General features: G+C 53.1%; 1 protein-coding gene across 1 annotated transcript in view; it reads right to left on the bottom strand.

Annotated features, from left to right (window-relative positions):
* CNGB1 (cyclic nucleotide gated channel subunit beta 1) overlaps positions 1-21,743 on the bottom strand; it is a 63,132-nt gene that overhangs the window by 23,602 nt on the left and 17,787 nt on the right. Inside the window, 9 exon segments of the mRNA XM_041765103.1 lie at positions 1,829-1,915; positions 2,192-2,242; positions 2,963-3,171; positions 4,056-4,211; positions 5,259-5,416; positions 7,897-8,004; positions 10,703-10,862; positions 16,357-16,393; positions 17,105-17,192. Coding sequence (XP_041621037.1) covers positions 1,829-1,915; positions 2,192-2,242; positions 2,963-3,171; positions 4,056-4,211; positions 5,259-5,416; positions 7,897-8,004; positions 10,703-10,862; positions 16,357-16,393; positions 17,105-17,192 — 1,054 coding nt within the window.

Below are 21,743 nucleotides of genomic sequence, written 5' to 3'. Positions count from 1 at the left end.
CCCTCTCCAGCCTGTTCCCCAGAACGGAGGCCTCTTTCTGCAGCGCCCCCCCAGGAGGCTGGGCAGTGACACTCACAAATCAGAGGTCCTTAGCCCTCCCATGGGTGGTGGCCAGGAACCCCATTTACTAATCCGCTGGAAACTGTGACCCCCCCTCTTCCCACAGCAATTACATCCCATCCTGTTCTCACAGTTTGCATTTGTGTCAGGGGGGCTCCGAGACCATCCGAAGCCCATCGTGACATCTTCAGGGGGACATGCATCTCAGGTTTAGGACCCTGTTTTCAACGTCTATTTATAAAGGAAACCATTTTACAAAGAAACACCATCCCTACCACCCCTCACCTAGATCCTTCAAAGGCTTGTTTATAATAATACAATTATAGTAGTGACCGCTCTTCTTCACTAACACCTCTGCTTTTTATACATGGCCTCCTTACTTATTTACACGTGAGCTAGGTGGTATCATGCTCCTTTTACAGAGAGGAAATTGGCACTTCGTGAAGTTGAGTCACCTGCCCAGAGTACACAGCTGCTAAGTGACAGAGGCAGGATTTGAGCCCAGAGCATACTCATAACAGCAACACCTGGCACATGTATTGCTTGACATTTGAGAGCAACGGTGAGGGAAATGCCCTGAGCCATGTACTGGTCATCCTCCAGGCAGTCATTCTAAAGTCCCCCCAGAGTTTGGGGGGGGGATGCTGGGGGCTGGGGGCTTGGATCTCTCTCCCCTTAGGCTACCCTTAGAATTTTGTCCTGGGGTCGTGCTAAACATCAGACACATAAGTCATACACGCTCACCACCACCACGTGAACCCAGACGTGGATCCCACCACTATGTGGGGAGTAAACCTCGGCTTGCTCTGCGCTTTGGCTCTAAAGAAACCTACCTCTGTAGCCCCCAGGGGGCTGGCACATGTCATGTCGGATAAGACCGGTGCTGCTTCCAGGCTCGCCCTGCCTCTTGGGCAGCCGGGGAGCCCAGCGGTAGGATCTGCGCTCAATTCCAACACGATGTGCTGTCTTCTCTTCAGGGTCCTTGCCTGCTTCCTATTTTCCTCTGTCCTGTTTCTCCAAGTTATTCAGGGTATTGTGTTTGCCTCTTTTTGTGAATTCCCTCATTAGCGTTTTGGAGAAGTGGCAACAGTATCGCGTAAGGAGAGAGATGAATTTAATTGATCTGCCAGAAAAATCCATTTGGGAGCCTGCTTCTCTCTCTCCCCACCTCCCCACTTGTGTTCTCTCTCTCTCTCTCTCTCTCTCTCTCTCTCTCTCTCTTTCAAATAGATAAATAAAATCTTTTAAAAAATTAAAAGAAGAAACAGGTATTGGGCTGCACATCCAAATCTCTCCTGGGTACTTCCTGGCTCCTGTGACCTTGAGCAAGTGACCCAAGCTTTCCAAGCCTCAGTGTCCCCATCTTTCAGATGCACACCATCAAAAAAGCAGAAGTCCCCCTGTTGTTTCTATAATTAATGCAAGCATAGACAGTGGAGGCAGGCTGTCTGGGTTCAAATCCGGACTCCATTCCTTCCGACCTGTGTGACCTAGGGCAAGTTACTGAACCTCTCTGGTAAAATGCTGGTACTAAACACTCATCTCACAGGGTGGAGGAGTAAGTACTCGTAAAGCTTTGGGAATAATACCTAACACACAGCACAAGTGAGAAGCGCTAACACTTTTAGGGAACTTCCCATCCTGCCCACCCCCATACGCTGAAGTGCCCCCCACCCTCCCTGCTCCCCAGTGCTGCTCAGGGCAGAGCTCAAGATGGCAGGGCCAGTGCAGAGCCTGGGGGAGCCGAGGTCTCCGGTGGGAAGCCTACCTTCAAACAGCGGGGCAAGCGCAGGAGGGGATTCACGCCAAACTTCAAATACAGGAAGTCCAAGGGCAGGAGGCAGAGCATGTCCATCTGAAATCCCAGTGGGACACCACAGTGTATGAAATGGGCCTCCCCAGGGGTTGGGGGGACGGGGAATGACAGGTCTCTACCTTCAGGGGAAAAGTGCAGTCAGAATGTCCCAGGAAGGGGCACAGAGCACTCCACCAGCAAGCCGGTGTTTGCCCACCCAGAGTGATCCTGGTGGGAACCACATCACACCCGCCCCAGCCCCACAGCACCCAGGGTCCCCAGACACACTGCCTCCCAAGACGCTCGCCTGCTCCCCCCCACCACCCCAGCACGCACCTTAAAGCGACGAGATTTCAGGTAGTTGTCCCGCATCTCCTTCTTGTCTGTCTGAAAGAAGCAGAATACCGACCGTGAGATGGCCGGAGAGCCTCAGCCCTGACCGCGTGGGAGCAGCGTGGACATTCCTTAGACCCATGTGCTAAGAGCATGAGCCTAAAACTGAATGTCCAGCTAGGATATGGGAATCTAGCTGGGGTGGGCTTGGACAACTGCCAAGTCAAAACCAGGACTCAGTTTCCTCCCCAGTAAGCAGGGCCTGTACCAGGGCACAGGGTCTCACACGGGTCCAAGCAGCATGCTCTTTGCAGGACCCCCAGGAAGCATTGTTGGCCAGCAGTTCCCCACACTGGCCGCTCTGCAGACATCATCTCAATCTGCCCTCACAGCAGCACTATGAAGCGGGAACAATTACTATCCCCATTTCACAGATGAGAAAACGGGCTCAGAGGTGGCAGGGGGCTGCATCTAGTTATGGTAGTGCTGGGATTTGAATCAGATCCACCTAAAGGTCCTTCTCTGGTCCACTTTCCATCTTTCATTCCATCAGATGGTCCAGGAGCCATTTCTCCCCTGAACAGTATTTGGTGCGCGTAATTTGAACTAGCACAGGCAAATGTTACGGAGATCCTGGCACGGGCAGATGTTCCCGAGATCCTGTTCATTTGTCTCTTCTATCGCAGCAGCAGCAGCAACAGGGGGCAGGCTCCTGAAGGCCCTGGCTGCAGGGTCTGCCCCCGCCCTGCCCGCCTCCACTTGCCCGGGACTCACAATGATGTCTCCCCCTCTGACAAACTGCAGGCGCAGCTGGAACACGGTGATGTCCAGGAGGTAGATGAGATCACATAGATAATCCATCAGCAGCCAGAGGTGGATGTTGTTTGGTGTCTGGTAAGGGAAGGCCCAGCGCACGGGGATCAGCCAACAGTTCCAGTTCCATGCCAGCACCACAAAGAACAGCCACAGGATGTACATCAGGTCTGCAGGGAGTGGAGGGACAGGAACATGCTAGATGTCAGCTGGAGGAGGGCTCCTCCACAGTAGGATTAGGGAAGGGCCTTCCTTCTTTCCACTTGTCTGTTCCTAGATGTGGCACTTCTGTGACTGGCGTGTGTGTGTGTGGGGGGGTGGTGTATCAAACTATCTTTGATTCAAAAATAAATCACTGCTAGGCCCTAGTAAACCAGAATACTCGAAGAGAGGCTATGAGGGCATTATTAGATAATAAGCAGCTAACTAGAAAACACTTACTCTCTGTTTCCTATTGAAATATTTCCAAAAATGTATTTCCTGCTTTAGTAAATACACAATAGTAAATAATGGATAGAAGACATGGACAGGTGGATGGATGGATGGATCGTAGTCATGTGGTCATTTCCAAGGCCCGGTGGACACCAGGGGCCCTGTGCCCCCAGGACACAGATGAGACCATGGGAGAGTCTCTCTCTGGCACCCACCCTGCCTCCCCAGGGAAGCCCCAAGGAGAGGTCAGCTGAGAAAGGCTGGGAGGTTCTTCGTAAACTGTAAACCGCCATGCCCATATGAAGGGTTGTCATTCCTGAGGAATAGAACGTGGGCTAAGAGGGACATGAGGGGAATTCACTTTAGATGTAGAAGAATTTCTGCCCTTTCCTGCTCAGAGTAATAGATCCAGGAAGGGGCCAGCACGAGCAGAGTAGAAAGCAGACTTGGCCAAGGGTCAGGGCTCCTGGGTCTGACTAACTAGTCGTGCCTCAGTTTCCTTGTCTGTGCGGTGGGTGTGATAGTAGGTTCCTATTCGGGGCTTGCACTCCCCCGGCTTCTCCCTCTTGTTCTGCCCTCACACAGTATGCCGTGGCAAGGCCCAGGCCCACCCAGGACTCACTGGTCAGCGGGTCGATGCTCTGGGGAAAGCGGTACGTCTTCCAGGGGCGGCGCTTGAACTTGCAGCAGAGCATGTCGCAATAGTGCTCCTCCTCCACCTGCCCCACCTCAGCCGGCTTCACGACTGGGGCAGGCTCTGGGGCTTTCTTGGCCGGGGCTGTGGGATGACACCAATGACCATCTGACCCTGCCCTGAGGCTCGGGCAGAGGATACAGGGAGAGGGCTCCCAACCCCAGATTCTGGATCTGGATCCGAGGGAACCTGGCGCCACCTCACAACCTGCTGTCAGCCCTGCATGCAGAAGCCGGGGTGCTCTCCTGCAGCAAACCCCACAGCACCTGCCCTGACACTCTTATCAGATACCAGTATGGAGCTGCTTCTTAGGGGCTGTCCAGAATGAGATGTTTCTGGACAACTTGGATGTTTGAAAAAGTCTGTTTGTGCATCTGTGTTTAGACCCCCTCAGTTCTCTCTGGAGGGCTGGGGGCGTTTCGTACCCAGATTCCTATGACCCAGGGCCAGAAGTCAGGGAAACCTTGCTCTGGGTTTTACAGAACAAGAACCTAGCTCCTTTATTTCTGAAATAGGACACTGAAGGGAACCAGAGCCTCCCTGTGCATTGAAGGCAATGTTGTTGGTGACCTAGAGGTTGAATTTTGTAGGTTCAATATGGTTGCATTTCTAGCTCTAGGACTCTGGATCCAGGCCCTGCTAGGTCCATTGTTGAGACCTGGGGCACAGTCCTCCTTTGGAAAAACCTGGAAAACCTCTCATTTCCCTCTGGAATCTTGAAAACAGGAAACTTTCAGGTAGCCCCATGAGACTATTCCAAATGAGGCCTCCAAAAAATAAGACTGCCTGGTTCCAGAGTGGGGTGTGGACACCCTCTGTGTGTAAGTCCACGAGATGCCTCCCAGGCTGAACCACTTGCCTGCCAGAGGGAAAGGGCCAGAAGGGCCAATGAGGATACTTTGCCCAGAGAGAGCCAAGTACAACTGGATCATTGGTCAGAACTTGACCTTATTTTGTCCCCTGGGTACATAGCTAAACCTGTACATACAGGACCCCAAAATCCAGACAGTGGGGACGTAGGCCTTTCTCAAGCACCTCAACCATTTCCTTGGGGGTGCCCTCACCAGGAGTTTACAAGGACTTTAGGGGCTCCGTTTCTGATAGGGTGAATCATCCGAGCTCTGGACTCACAGGGCTTTGGGCTCTCCTCGTCGGAGGTGACATCAGGGTCGATGAGCTTCTCCTTCACCTTTTCCGTCCGCTCCTTGAAAAGCTTCACCAGCTCCTGGAGCCGGTCATTGATGATGGCGCTGTTCTGGCTGGCCGTGGAGGTTGCACGATCCTGGCCACTGTGGACACACCACCCGAAGTGAGTGGGCTGGAGGGGAAGGGACCCCTGTGCCCCCGGGCAAGAGCTGAATGGCATCTGTATTCCACCTGGCCCTAAGGAGGTAAAAGCTGTCCTGGTTTCCTTCTGACACCAGAAATATCAAATCCACTTTAATAGCTCCAAGGAGGAAATTCAGTCTGGGGCTAACACCGGGGGCCCAGCTTTTAGAAAATGTACCACGTGGGATCTGATTCAGATGGAGAGTTCTGAGAAAACTTTGATCCCACTTGAGATTTAGGCAGCAAAGCTTAGAACTTAGATCAGGGCTGTTGGTCCCAATTCAGGGTTCACATGAAATTCGTGTCTGGGACAGATCAAAGAAGGGACGGGGCTACACTTTTGGCTCAGGAAATAGCTGGTGGAAAAGAATATTGTGGATATATTATGTAACCTTTTGGGGCGCCTGGGTGGCTCAATGGTTGAGTGTCTGCCTTTGGCTCAGGGTGTGATCCCAGGTCCTGGGATCAAGTCCCACATCAGATTCCCCTCAGGGAGCCTGCTTCTCTCTCTGCCTATGTCTCTGCCTCTCTCCCTCTGTGTGTGTGTGTGTGATGAATAAATCAATAAAATCTTTTTAAAAATTGTTTCCTTTTAACTAAAAGGAATTTGAACTGCATGCACTTGCAGCAAGAGAGACAGATGGACAGAGAGACAGCAAGAGAGAGAGTGCGAGTCTGCCCACCACTCCACTCAGCATGGGGCAAGTGCCTGGAGTGAGCTGAGACAGGCTGCAAATCGGCTGTCCTTTGAGCAGCCTCACTGGGACCATTGTGCTGAGCTGAGTGTAATACTAGTATTTTCACATCTATTTGTTTTCATCCACAAGGGTAACCAGAATGCAAGCCAGCTCCTCTCCCCGTGCTCACTGGATGAGGCAGGCTGGAGAAAAGCAATCCAGGGGCCTTAACAAGAGACAGCACAAAGGGGTGGTGGAGATGCCAGCTGCTCACCCACATCGGCTCCCGTGGGAGAGGTCACTGGGCCGCAGATACCCAGCGAGGGGCTGCAGGTCCTGCGTGTGGCCAGGCGAGCTCCCACCAGGGGAACATGAAGGGACATACTACATTACATGCATCCCTGAACCCCTTGCCTGGCGTTCTCCCCTTCTAGGGGTGACCTGTGGGGTCTTGGAAGCCACATGAAGGTGGCAGAGCTGCTGTCAGTGGGGTCCCTAAACTGACTTAATGGAGCAGAACCCTCCACTGATCTAGTGACATGTTTATGATAAATGAGACATCTTGTTGCTTAAGCCACTGAATCTGTGGGGTCTATTTGTTACAGAGGCTGAGCCCACCTCGCTAGCGCATGGATCCCCACGCTGAACCCCCTAAGAGGCTTCAAGGGTAACTTTTATTATTATAACTGATTTCGGTATTGTTTTCTGCTACTAAACTCTGACCCTGTCCCAACCCTACTGCATAAGATGGGACTCCACCGTATACTCAAATGGACCAGTGAACTAGGGGTGAAGTTTGGATTTTTTTTCCTGCTCCTCTAACATTTCTGAACTTTCCACAACTCTGTAAAACAAACTCCATAAATTATGGGTAAAAAAAAAAAAAAAAAAAAAAAGCTGGGAGGAATGTCTAGTGCCTCCTGTGGCCACTCCTGGAGCTGTGGTTGGAAATAGGTTGGGGATCCCAGACCAGAGCCTGCAGCCAGGGGATTCACCATCAACCAGACATCTCAGACTCTTCAGAAAAACATCTTCTGTTGGCCCAGTCCTTGGAATAGGTAGATGTCAGAGACCCAGGTTCCAATGCCCTCACTGTGGCCTCTAAATATTGTCCCACAGACCACCTGGAGGCTTATAAAAATGTGAATGCCCCAGGGCCCACTCTCTGAGGTTCTGATCCAGCAGGTCTGGGCAGGGGCTGGCAATCTGTATTTTTAACAAGCTCCCTGGGTTCAGACCCTGGAAGATCGTTGTGGTCCTCACTCCACCTGCTGACCCTCTCAGGGGTTTAGTGTCAGGAGCCAACCTCTGCCTGTGGGCCAGGAGACTCTCTTTCACAACAAAGCCTCTGTGCAAAGACAGAGTGTATTCTGTGGATTTATTAAAGATTTTATTTATTTACTCATGAGAGACACAGAGAGAGGCAGAGACACAGGCAGAGGGAGAAGCAGGAACCATGCAGGGAGAACGATGTGGGACTCGATCTCAGGACCCCGGGATCATGCCCTGAGCCAAAGGCAGATGCTCAACCACTGAGCCACCCAGGCGTCCCTATTCTGCAGACTTTACAGAACTCCTAGGCCAGCCAAAAGCAGCCTGGACAGGAGACAGAGCCCTGCCTTACGGCTCAGATGGTGCTGCAAATTCATGGTACAGGGTTCTAAAAAGGTCTGTGCTCTCTGCCACCCCATTCACCTCCCCTTGCCTGCTCATCCCTATCCATACTTCCAACCTCTGAGACCCTGGAGGTGATCCCCACTCACTCAGTGCCTTGTGGGCTGGATGGGTCTGACCAGGCGACCATGGGGGACTCAGCTGGTGACAGTGCCCTGAGCTCTTCAGCCTCATCATCTTGGGAGGGCAGCCTCTTCCTGCAAGGACACAGACATAGAAGAGGCCTTCAGCAAGGGCAGGGGCCTCGGGGAAATGAACCGACTTTGACGCCTGCAGATAACCTAGAGCTGAACCCTGGGCAGGGGGAATGGGGCAGGGGGTAGAATGAGTTACTTAGGACTCACTGGGACCTCAGCTTAAATGTTCTTCTGCCTCCCCTCCCAGTCTACACAGCCTGCGTCCCCTCCCAGTCTACAGGGTCTGCGTCCCCTCCCAGTCTACAGGGCCTGCATCTCCTTCCAGTCTACAGGGCCTGCGTTCCCCACCCCCCAGTCTACAGGGCCTGTGCCCCACCCCCAGTCTACAGGGCCTGCGTCCCCTCCCAATCTATAGGAGCTGCGTCCCTCATCCCCTCCCAATCTATAGGAGCTGTGTCCCCTCCCAGTCTACAGGGCTTGTGTCCCCTCCCAGTCTACAGGGCCCACATCCCCTCCCAGTCTACAGGGGCTGCGTCCCCTCCCAGTCTACAGGGCCTGCGTCCCCTCCCAGTCTATAGGGAATGCATCCCCAGCGCACCTCTTCCAGGCTCCCTGTCTGAGGAAGGAACACCAAGCCTCCCCAGGGTCCCCTGTCATTTGGTTCATGTCTATGGCAACTGCACTTGGAGCCATTGGAGTCCTGGCTGATGGTGTCTGGGTTCAAACCCACCTGTCTTTCTTCCCATCCCCAACCACCAGGACTCAGGATCCCAGACATTTTAGAAGGATACAGCCTGGGGGGATGTGCAGCACTTGCCTTTATTCTAGAAGCTCTGGAACTATCCATTTGCCCTCTGCTACCTCCCCAAGGAAGGCAGCACTCATGGGTTCACTTCTTTCAACTCTAAATAAAATTCACATTCGAGGGCACTGAGGCCAGAGTTTGCACAGGGGGGACCCAAACTCGGTACTCTTGCACCCAGCCTGGTGTTCTCTCCTGAGCCAGGAGAGCACATGCTGCCCGAGACCCCGGAGTGTGGAATTGAGTCAGCAGCTAGGCTCCCCCAAGCCCTATACTAAGCACCTGGCATGAATTAACTCATTGAATTCTTCCAGCAATCTAGTAACTGGTGGTGTGTTTATCCCCATCTTACAGGAAGACCAGGAAGACCAGGAATGTTAACTGCTTGCCTTGAGCCTCACATCAGTGAGTGATGAGCTGGGATTCACCCCAAAACCAGGCTTTAAGCTATGAGACATGGCCTTGCCTGTGTGCCCCTCCATCAGCCTCTGTGGTTCCTGTGGCGTTTTGGTGCCTATCAATTGCCCACAATGCTCCTTCCATCTCTGACCATAGGCACCACTGACCTCTCAAGTCAGGTATCAGAATTTTCCCTTCTCAGGGCCATGCTCAGGCAGAGGCTCAAGTAGAGGTTCTCCTGGTTTCTCGGAGTCATGTTCAACTTAGTGCTCTCTGGAGCAGTCTTGTCTGTTCATAGTCTATCCCAGCCCCCCTAGAACATCAGCTCTGTGACAGCAGGCCCCTGTCAGGCTCCTCCTTGATGCATCCTCAGCACCCCAGAGCAGAGCCTGATATATAAAGATGTTCAATAAATGCTTGTGAATGAATGAGTGAGTGAGTGAGTGCTAAGGACAAGAGGAGACTCCCAGGCCTAGCCCATAAACAGAAGACAGAGGGCTTGGGTTTTATCCTCAGGTGAGCCTACTCCCCTCTCTGTGCCCAGATATCTACCCCCAACCCAGCCTGTATGATGAGAGCAGAGGGAGGTAGACCAGATGTCTGCAACAGTGTTGGCTCTATTTCCTGTTATATGTGTTTTGTGTATAGTTCAAAGAATGAAACAAGAAGACTGACAGGACAGTGGGCTGTGATCCAAGGCTAGATGAGATTACAACTCTTTTCTTTACATTAAAATCAGAGAGCCCTCAGTTGGTCACATCTAGCCATCTCTGTTACAGCAAGCTTTTTACCTTGGCTGAGAAAGTACTCAAGGCCCCTTAGAGGAGAGTAAAGACTAATCAAGAAAAGGAAGCTATCTCCCAATCCAACCACTAAAGGAGAAGCAGCTGGCACTCCCTGCAGTTTAAATACAGTTATTCACAAAGTACTGCAAAGTACTTCACAGTTTATCTACAGCTGTATGCAAGACCTCTGTTACCTGGCTCAGGTTGTCCAAAACCAACTCTAATCATACAACAAATTTATATCAAGAGGCATAAAAACGTGTACAGCCTTGACCAGGAGCTCCACTTTTGAGAAAGGAGCCCAAGGACAGAGAGAAGAAACCCAAAGAGATGTTCTTAGCTCCATTATGGAGAGTGCCCAGTGAGAATATATTTATGAAGTTTATTCTGGCACATGGAACTGCAGGAATGTCAGATGTGGTCTTGGATGAGATGTGACCCAAATCACTCCTCCAGTTAAAACCACACACAAGCAAGGGCCCATAGACCAGATACAGAAGAGAAGGCAGTAAAATGAAATCACTATCTAGTGTGGTGGGATGAGGATGCTTATTTTTCTAGTGTTTTTTGATATCTCCATTCCATTGTTTTCATAATAAAATGAGGGAGTGGAGATTAGCCTTATCACATTTATTATCCCCTTCTATACTTGGGACAGGACTTCCTTGGAGAATCCTTTATAGAGTCCTAAACCAGGATTTAGGACCAGGGAGTAGGGCCATAGTCCCAGTCCTGACACCAAAGTACTGAGTGACTGAAAAGCCCAAGTGACCTTTCTGTTCCTGCGGCAGATCCTGGGACAGTGAGGGTGTCGGCTTTGGCAGGAGAAGGTGGTGGCAGCTCAGGTGAGGGGGTATTTTCCACGATCAGGGGATGGCTGTCCGCATCAACATCTTCCACCTGCACTTCCGGGTGCTCTTTTGTAGCAGGCACTTGGAGAGAGGCAGGAGAGGACAGTCAGAAAAAGAGAGACAGAGAGAAGCCGGGTCCCAAGGGCCTTGCTCTGTTCTTGAGTAAAGCCACAGAAAGCATGTTTGCAGGGGCCTCTGGCAGCCTCACCCCCCAGTGGGGCCCACAGGAGAGCTCCATGCAGAGAGTGCAAGAACATAGAGCTCCGGGGGCCTCTGAGGGCCTGGCCACCCCAGACACCGGCCCAGGAACTGCAAAAGGAGCCACCACACCATAGAAGCACAGAAGCTCCTGAGCACTGCCTGGAGTCTAGCTCTCCCAAGCTCAGGCTGGTTTCTCCAGGCCCAGAGAAGCATCAAGGACCTGGGGCTTGGTGGGAGTGGGGTGGGGGTGCTGGGCGGCAGCACCCAGAAAGGTCAGGGAGAGGCTGGGAGAGCCCAAGTCCCAGGGCCTGGCCTCACACAGCCTCAGCTGCTTCCCCTCTCTGGGCCTCAGTTTCCCCATCCCAACGTAGGGATGATAAAGGCACATGGCCTCATACTCCTGAAGGGCCTCACGTGGAGACATTGGGAATTTTCTTGCAATTCAAGATAGCAGCTTGTCCCTGTCGATGTGTCACCCCTGTTTGGGAATCTGTTTTGGTATCTCCTTGTTTTTGGGTGTGCCAGAAGCCCCTGGAACTCATCAGCCCAATTCCTCCCTCCTGACCTCTGACAGGTCTGGTGCCGTGTCCCACATCCCAAGAACTGGGGCCTCCCTGGGAAGGCAGGGGGTGGCCCTGCCTCAGGCTTCATCGCCCACCCCGAGGGCTGTGGGCACCCCTGCCTGAGGTGAAGTTCGGAGGATGCTGAGGGGGCCAGAGCAGGCCGGGCGGGGGGGGGGGTGTCTCCCAGCCACACCTGGGTGGGACCACTGGCTAGCAGCCAGGTGCAAGCCCAGTACCAGCTAGGAGGGCACATACCATCAAAATGGGGAGAGGGAGCATTTTGAAACCCTCGGAGACAAAATTTTCGTTTGAAATGGCCACCATGAGAAAAGCCAGCTTTGTGGACTTTGACGGAGGGATCTAAGCAAGGCCTTTTAGCATCTGTTCTACTAAGCCTTCAGCCCTCAGAGGAAGAGGATGAGTGGGGGTGGAGATGTTTCTAAAGATTTAAGGAGGAAGTTTTGCCGGACTAACAAGAGATACCCTGGGCTGTAGAAAGCAGGAGAGGGAGTGAGGTACAGGTACCTGGGCCTGCTTCCCGGCTGGGTGAGCTGGGGGCGGGTGGGGGGTGGAGCGGGCTGGGGCAGCAGCCGGACCCAGGGCAGCCTGTCCAAAATGCTCAGGGCCCCAGACTTCCCGGCGTAGCCCCTCTGTGAGGCTGTCTCCGGGAGCCTGGGAGGTGGGGGGCAGTCTTGCTGAGCAAGACTCTGCAACCTCCATCACCCCCAGGAAAGGAGGAAAACCCCTAAGCCTGGTATTTTATTTTTATAGAATGAGAATAATATTGTGGAAAAAAAAAAAAGAAAGAATAATATGGCATGATTAAATTAGTTTAGAGAATAGTTCATATTTACTGTGAAGCACTTCCGATGTGCCTGCCAGGCATTTATTTTACTAAATTCTATGTGCTTTACATATATTAATTCTTTCCCCCTTCCCAGCCCTTCTAGAAGGCTGCTGTTATCATGGTCCCTGTTTTGTGGATAAACTGAAGCACAGAAAAGTTAAGGACCTGGCTGCAGAGCCAGGATTTGGACTCAGGCAGCCTGGCTCTGAGCCTCTTCCTCCATCCCGAGGCAGGTGACCAGCACACATAGAGGCCTCTGTTTAAACAAAGCCTCACTGTGTGCCAAGCAGCATCCCTGAAATAGGGATAATCTTACTACGTGCTGCCACACCTTATCCGCAACATCTCAAATCATCTCTGGTCGTACCCCCACAGCTGGATCAGTCCACTGTCCCAACGTGACAGTGGGACTATTTCCCCAAGTGTGGGGCTCCCAGGGACCAGGGAAGACACAAGATGATTTAAGATGACACAGATGAGGCAAAGGAAACATAGAATGAGAACATTCCTCCCATTCCCATTCTCTCTAGATCCTGAACGCACACAGAGAAGTCTCAGCGTGGTGCTACCATAGCCTTGATGCCTCTCGGACACATCCTAATTCCTCTTCGTGGCTAAGAGAGCAGGGCTCCCCTGGGAGCCTTCAGCAGGTCATTGCACTTGGCTAGAACAATTAGCATGACTTTGTTTTCTTATTTGTTATTTCGATGTATGCCTTCTATTTATGGCACATGATGTTGGTTTCTTACTGGAATAGTATTGTAAAGGTTCCTGATTAAATAAACTTAACGAAATTTAAAAAATGAATCTACCGAAATAAAAATACCAAGCAAATAAATGTAGAACCAGTACAGAATGTAGCATAAATTGAGAAGGGATCCGTGGGGGTAGAAATTGGAAGATGCTCTGGAGTGAGTAAATGTAGGGCTTGCCCAGAAGACTGAGCCTGGTAGGCCAATCCCCGTGCCACCTCATCCCCATCCTATGCCCACCACGAGCCAGGAAAAAAAGACAGAACTGGATCTATTCTCAGGAAATGTTCAGTTCTACCTGCCTACTGACCTCACAGGCAACCTTGCACACTATCACTCAAAAATAAGTCAATTAAAAGGGAAAGTGGGCAGGTCTGGCTCCAATTAAAGCAGAGTGATAGGGATTAGTCCAGAGGCTCCAGGATTTTCCCGAGCACTTGGTCACCAAGAAGCAAGCAGCAGGAGCCCAAAGGCTGTTGCAGGGACCTTGTTACAATTAAACAGATCCAAACAGCCCTCCTTCGCTGGCCCCCAGGATGCTTCTACTCCTGGTCTGCCTGCAGACACCTGGGGGCCTCTCCTTTCCTGAAATGGAATTTTCTGGGCGGTATCAACAATTCTTAGAAAGTCCAGCTCCCAGAAAATCATCAAGGTCAGTAAGACTCTGTCTGAAATGGGTCCCCACCTTCCTCTTCTGCCCCAATCCCCTCAATTTATTTTCTTCCCCCACCCAAGTTTCTTGGCCTAGAGAGCTTAGTAATTTGTTTAAACTGGGGTGTGATTGACTATCTGTAAAAAAAAAAAAAAAAAATGATGATCTGCAGAATGCAATGTTTAACCCAAAGAACTTAACTGCTAATTGTGGGATTTGAGGCACAGAGATAAGGGGACTAATACTTCTTAAGTCACCACAAAGCAAGATGAAGGCATTGGTCAACAGAGGAGGGGGTGGTTTTCCATGAATTCAACTGGCAGTCCTATACCTTGCCACGGCACCCATGCAGGGAACAGCCCGAGCCATGCAGAAGCACACTGAGGCACAAGCATGCTAGGTGCATGAGATCACACTACCTAGGCGACGGATGGAACTCCTGGTCTCCTTGGCGAAGTTGGAGTTGGACAAGGCCGTCCTCCGGGAGATGAGGACAGGGATGCGGGTGATTGGGGGGTGGTAGCTGGGCACATTGGGGAGGTGCTCCACCAGGGCTGGGGGAGCAAGCCCTGGAGCCACCTGGCCGGGTGGCTGGTCCTGGACCAGGTGATTGAGCTCCACGTCCTGGCCTGGTTTGGTCATGGTGCTGGGGCCGGGGTGCTCAGGTGGAGGTGGGACCCTGGGGACTGCAACCAGGAACAAGGGTTGGGGGAGGCAGGGCAGGTAGGCTCCTGCCCACCAGCGCCAACGTGGGTCAGCCAGTACCCTCCTGCATTTGTAGCAGCTGCACCCAAAGCCTGGAACATCGTTTGTGTCCCTGGAGTCAACGTCAGAAGCGTCATCAAGTCATGTCATGTGGCTGGTCTACTTGACAGCTCTGAGGGACAGCACCGGGCCCCCCAACTTTTTGTGCTCTCTCTGTTAACCAACCACTGGTGGCATTTCCCAACTCAGACAGAAAATGTTAGAATCAAAGAACCCACATATCCTGGACTGAAGCATTCTCAACCAGGTAGGATGTTCCATTCCAAAGAAACCCTGGAGCTGAATGAATTTCTCTTCCACCCAGAAGCAGGAATGTTCTGTAGGCTTTACATCGGAATCACCTGGGGACACTCAGAAATGTCTGATTTTTAAAATCTCCCCAAATGATTTTGGTGCGCAGACATGTTTGAGAACCAGGGCTCGAGGCCATTGCCTCTCAAACACTATTGTGCAAAAAACCACCAGGGATCTGGTTATAATGCAATTCTGGTTCAGCAGATCTGGGGTGGGGCCTGGGATTCTGTATTTCCAACCAGCTCCCAGGTAACACCAAAGCTGCTGGTTCCAGGTCCACACTTTTGAGGAGCAGCAGACAAATGGCACTGCCTTTGTTTCTGAGCGTGGTTCCCAGGCCACCTGCTTCCAGATGACCCGGAGAAGGAGGCAGAACAAGGCCCTCAGAACCTGAGTCTGCAGCAGGGCAACCCTGGTCTTATTCATCTGTGTGGGGTTCAGACTTAGTAGGTTTCTTACCGATAACATGTTCAAGTCAATAGAAGGTGCTTTTCAGAGATCAGGTGGGGAGCAAGCTCGGGATGCCTGGGGTCAGGACACCTGCGTCCAGTCCCAGGTCAGTCTCTGGCTGGCTGGGACACAGGCCTCGTGGTCCCCATGTGGCCTCCTGCCTCAGCGCCACACAGGGTTGGGTACCTGCAACACACTATCCCCCCGTCCTGCCCACCTGCCTTAGGAGGCGGGTACTACTATTGCCCTGTCTTCCTTGTGGGGAGCCACAGTTAGGAGAGGTCACACACCCGGCTCCAGGTCACACAGCCACAGGAGGGAGGAGCCAACAGTGACGTGCAGGTCTGTGCCCTTGACTGCTCAGCCACATCCTCTAATGGTCTGTCTGCCTCACAGTGTGGCTAGAGCACTGGCGGCTCGAAGGACCCGGAGGCTTGTAAGGCCAGGGCTCCTGTCCATCTGTCTCGGGCTCCCCAGCCTAGCTATCCTCGGCTCCCCTGGACTCTGCCGCACCTCCCTGGAGTTCTCGGGTTTGGGGGTGAGGGCGGTAAATAACAGCAAAGTGCATGTGCTGGGCGTGGCCTGGGGATCTGAGCAGTAACACTGAGCAGTACTAAGCAGTAAGTAATCTGTCATGACAGATGCCAGTGTCATCATGACACGTGGAGTCTAGGCCGGGCCCTTTGCAAGCTGGGGTCCCGACTTTCACTCAGAGAGGCTACATTTCAGCCAATCCCTCTCTAGCTGGTGGTCCAGAGAACGGCGTTCCCAGTGAGGCGGGGGCTGGAGGGGCTGACCGGGAGTGGGGTTTCCACAGGCCTGCTGGAGTCCCGGGAGCCTCCAGTGATTCTCCTGGGGCCTTTGAAATACATCACGAAGCTCAATAATGTGGCCCCAAGACGCAGAGGATGGGCTTTGCCCAAGGATGGGGCAGGCGTAGGGACGGCAGAGATGGAGGGAGAGGGGGTGCGTGCCCTTGTGCCTAGGCTGCCCCCTGGCCTGAAAACATCTGTAACATTCCGTGTTCCCCCCGACCCCAGGGCACACCTACCTTCTGGGCTGGTGGTCACGGCCTCCTCCTGCAGCTCCTGCAGACAATGAAGGGGAAACAGAAGCTGAGACCCCCAAGCCTCCTCCTAGCCCCAGGCCAGCCCAGACCCTGTTAGAATCCTCAGGGGCCCCGATTCCACTCCTAGCGCTGCCTCACGGGTCAGGCCCTGCCACCCCACCTGCTGGGGCATCCAGGGAGGCAGCCTCCACCCTGGAGAGGGGAGGGCACACGGGAGCCCTGGGCCCCAGTGCCTGGAGTTGGCGCAGATGAGGAGGAAGGTCTTCTCACACAGCCCTGTGCATGCGGGCCTCGAGCGGCTAAAGCAGCCACCACAGCCTCCCCCCGGGCACTACACTTCACAGTGTATGACTGCACGTGACGCCCTAGAGAGGGGTCCTTAGCTCCGTTTTACAAAGGTGGCCACTGAGGCTCAGAGTGGGGAGGCGACACTGAGCCTCAGAGTGGGGAGGCGACTCGTCCAGAGTCACTCAGACATATGAGGACCGGCGTGCAGGACCACTGCTCCCCACCATGGCCGTGTCATCCCAGGCCCCCCCTGGTACCACAGGACCCTTGGTATAATTAGCAAGGCCCTGCTGTAGCCACCACCCTGGTTCCCTCTGTCCAGTCAGCATCTCACCAGCTGAAAATCCCCCTGTAAACAAAGTAGACAAAGCCGCAGCCACTTCTGCCGACACCCACCCAGGCCTCAGAGGTGGTCTGTACCAAGCCCGGTGCCGCTCCGTACCTGCTGGGAGGCCCTCTGGGGCTGGCTTCTGTCTACTCCAGTCAGGTCCTCGCCAGCCTGCGCCTCCAGACAGCTATCCAGCAGGACACTGTGACCCCACGGGGGAGGAGGAAAGGGCTAGCGTTAGGGACATTAGACATTTCCTGAGCCCTGCTGAGAGCCAGCCACTGTGTTGGGAGCTGGTGCACCAAGATGCCCACAAATAGGTCCTCACCCTCACGAGGATCCCTGCACAGGCCAAGCAGACCACAATTGTGCCTAGGAAGGAGGCCTGCCCAGAGGAGGTGGCCTCGGAGCTGGATCTCAGGAACAATGAGTTGATCATGAGGAATGGGTAAGGAAGGGTGTCCAGGAAGAGGGAACAGCATGTGCAAAGAAAAATGTGGTGGATGATTTGAGGAACTGTCCTCTGGGGGTGGGACCAATGGCACTGTATAGTGTTCAAAATATACTCCCAGCATTTCCCCTCTGCAGGTCTCCAGGTGATGTTGGTGATGCAGGCAAGCAGGGAATATGAGGAAAGTGAGGCCCAGGGAGGTGATCTAACCTGCCCAAAATCACATTGTTGGACACCACACAAACCTTGAATGCAAGCCCTACTTCTTTCCAGGCATGAGATCAGAGCCACACTTCGGCCGCTGAAGCTTTCAGGGGTCCCTGGCCCAGGCTGATGGGGACCAGGGGTGCAGAGAACGTGTACCCATCCGAGTCAGCAATCCCACTTGGCTTGAAAAATCTTCCGATTTTCAAGAGGAGCCTGAACTACATGTTTCGAAGGTGGGATCTCCAATCTTTAGTTGCTGATAATTAATCCAAATTAGTATACTCATGGTAATATGTAGATAAACAAAAGAGCCTGTCTATGGGCTAAATTGGGCCTTTCGATGCCCGTGCACAGCCTCTGGGTTGAAGTGGTGACTCAGAACCAGGGGCCAATGGGACTTTTGTAGTTAGAATCAGATCCTGGTTTCTAGTGGCTCACCCTACCTCACAGACCTCTGTCAGCAAGGGCTCACAGAGGGTGCTCTGTAATGTCTGCCATCCGGAAAACCCGGGTTCACCATCTGCTGCCCAGAGGGCTGAGCCTCAGTTCTCCCGAGGTGGGTGAGCGGGTGGGGACAGAATTGCAACCCCAGTCTGTTTGCAGCCAGTAGCCTGGGGGCAGGAATCAATCAGTGATCACATCGCCACAGCAGTCCCCATGGGCTCTGGCTCCCTGCATTCTCACCCAAACCACCCTGAGAGGCTGGGGCTGTGACTGGTCCCATTCCAGCTCAGCAATGGAAGGCACAGAGAGGGCAGATGGCCCATCCACGGTCACACAGCTGGCACAAGGCAAGCCTGGATAAAACACAGGTACCTCTGACCCCAAGGCCATGTCCTCAATACTTGGCTGCCTGCCTCTGAGCGTCTACATGGCCCCGTGTGACATGGAGGAGTGAGGCAAGTGTCTGTCCTGAGGATCCGATCACCTAACTCACTTCATTTCCCTTCATCAGCACATAACTATTTCCATTGTAAGGGGCCTCAGCTATCAGGGTCATACTCCCCACCCTGCCCAGGAAGAGACAGATTTTCTTAAAGAGATTCAAATCACAAAAGCAAAAGCACCTGATGACTTTCCTGGGGCCTGGGCACTTTAGCTCTCGTGGGCCCCTTTGTCCTTAAAAAGAAAAATTCTATTTTGTGATTACATTTATATGAAGATCTATATGTTACCATTATATATTCGAACATTCTCTTCCACTGAAAAGTTCATACTGGGGTCTGATGTCAAAAGAAATTAAAATGTGCTTGAAGGCCCCTAAAAGCATTGTGGGAACTATGCCCTGTCCAGTTCTCCAAGCAGAAAGGCCCAGGACACGAGCATTCACGGTCCAGTCAAGGGCTGCCTGGGGTGTTGCTCATTCCAGAATCAGGCCAGGAAATCACTGGATGGCCTCCGTCTGCCTCTGTTTGCCCATCTGTCAAACGAGTAGGACTTACTCAGCCTGTCCAGCCTGACTTATTTGAGTAAGGTCAGAAGGGCCAGTGAGAATCTCGTGAAAAAGTCAAAAAAGACTTCCCATGCCTGGTGTCATTCTTCATCCCCCATCTCTCAACACTGATAAGCAATTTCCTTGTCTGTTGGCCAAGCAAACCAACTGTTTGCTATGGTCCCAGCTCTGCACTTGCTGGCAGTGCACCCCTTGGACATGGAGAGGACTGTGAGCCCCAGTTCCGTCCTCTGTGAAATGGGATGAATAATCAGTGCCCAGAGTCTGGCATGGACACCAAGTGTTACTCAGATGGCAGCTGTTGTCGTGATTGTTTTCATCGTTATTATTACTAATCGTAGGGGAGGCAGCATCCTGCAGGGTTATGAGTCACCCACGTGGATTGGAAACATCTTGCACAAACATCTCCAGCTATCAAGACACCTAACAAGCCCTACTGTGGCCCTGTCAGCACCTCCAGGGGCTGTTTTGGGAGCTATGTACCCAAAGTCACATTGCCCCTGGCCCACAATGGGCCCCAGGCCCCCTCCTTGCCTGGCCCAGAAGCAGTAGGCCATCAACTTCTAGAAACCTCCCCAATCCTAGCAATTTCCAAGCAGAGGATCAGACAAACTGGCTGAGGTGGGCATCCAGAGGGGCTCCCCAGCTGGCTATCGAAGGTAGAGGTGCAGGGAGAAGCCAATGCTGGCCACCCCTGCTCCTCTTCCCCAGCAGCACCTGGCAGGCTATGCCCCTAAGCCAAGGTCTTCAGCACACTACTCACCAGGCACCCCAACCCTGAAAGGAAGAAGGGGAACCCCTAGGAAGAAGTAGCCACCTACTTGGGTCTCGCTGTCTTTGCCGACAAGAGGGCCCATGATGCAGGAGTTCAGCTGGGGGCGGTGACATTCATCCCGAGCCCCGGGTCGAGTGCACACAGGTAGACAGCTGGGGGAGCCCCGGCACAGCCCCAGGCCTGCCAGGCCAGCGCTGGAGCCAGTGTGGCTCGGGTGGCAGATGAGCCACTGATCCTTCCTGCTTCTAATCAGATTGAGGGGGGTGCAGGGAACTCTGCCGAAATGCCCCCAGGGAGACTAGGTGGGGACCAAAAGGCTGCGGTTGCTAGGAAGAGCCGAGCTGTTGCCGGCAGAGACCAGGTCGCTAGGCGACTGTCTGCCTGTTACCAGGGCCTGCGCGCGTCATCAGTAACCCCTATGCTTCTGCAAAGCTGGAGAGAGCATCCTCCCCCAGCCAGGACAGCCCCAGCCGCTTGCCCACACCTGACACCCTCTGGCCCTGGCCCTGGGATCACTTGCACTCTCGTCCCCATCCAGGGCCCCGGGCCCTAAAGTTCCCCAAGTTTGAAACTCTGGGTAAATGTGTGTGATTACATGTGTGTCTGCAGTGTTTGTGGGTAACTATAAACACAGGCTTATGTGCATGAGCATGAGCACAGGGCAGAGTGTGCAAGTGTGCATCTGCATGCCTGCGTGTGCACATGTGTGTGGCTTATGTGCATGAGCACAGGGCAGAGCGTGCAAGTGTGCATCTGCGTGCCTGCGTGTGCACGTGTGTGTGGACACATAGGTGAGTGTGTGTGTGTGTGCTTGTGCATGTGTGCGGATTATGTGCGGGTGTAACTGTGTGCATACTTGCACATATAGGTGTGTGCCCAACCCCATGTGTGTGTCTGTATGTATGTGTTGGTGTGTACGCATAGTGCAATACTTGTGTGTACCAGTGTGTACTGTGCACTGAGAACACGTGCGTAGTCGGTGCCTGCGTGTGAGTACACTAACTCCCTGGCCTTCAAGGTGAAAAGCGGACAGCAGATGGGGCTGAATGAATAAGGCTGGGCCACACCTAAGCCTTCACCCAGGAGAAGGGCTGTCACCTGTAAGTGAGAGCACCCCGGCTCTGGGGGACCCAGAGGGCAGAATTCGGACTGGGTTACAGAAACCATAGGGAAACATGCTCATTTTTGATGGAAGAAATAATTTCATAAGTCAGAGGTGTATAAGGATGGGATGGATGTCCCTCAAGAGGTTGTGAGCTCCCCATCGCTGGAGGCAAGCAAGTGGCTATGTGGTCTCCTCCCAATGATGAAAAAGTTATATGCAAACTAGGGAAAGTGGAATAAAGGCAGATGCCACTGAGCAGGTCTTCAGCCCGGAAGTCCTGTGCTGGTCTCATGGTATGACTATTTCCTGACTGGGATGGTAAGTGACCCTCAGTGGGGATGAGAACATTGACGACCTTTGATGGGGCACCCACCGCGGGCCAGACCCTAATATACCGGCTACACAGCTGGCCCTGTATCTACTCTGCAGGGGCTGTTGGTACCCTTGTTCCATAGACATAGAGGCAGAAGCTCCATGCCATGCGCACGTGCTCAGGTCACTCTGCCAGGAGGAGCAGAGCCCAAGTCTCGAGCCAGGGCCAGGGGCACAGGTCAGGGAGGAAGGTGTGGGCCGGGGCACCATGGAGGGAACAGGCACTAATGCAAGGGACGGATTAAATCCGTCTGGCCTGCCCCATGATAGCAGCCTCCTCACAGCTCTTCCTGCCTCAGTATCCCCACACTACAGCTGCCAGATCACCCCCCCCCCACTCACGAACCTTCAATGGCTCCCCAGTGCTCCCAGGAAAGCAAGCACAAGGCC

Source organism: Vulpes lagopus, chromosome 8, assembly GCF_018345385.1.
Source record: "Vulpes lagopus strain Blue_001 chromosome 8, ASM1834538v1, whole genome shotgun sequence".
NCBI classification, from domain to species: domain Eukaryota; kingdom Metazoa; phylum Chordata; class Mammalia; order Carnivora; family Canidae; genus Vulpes; species Vulpes lagopus.
This window is presented reverse-complemented; position numbering and strand designations above follow the sequence as displayed.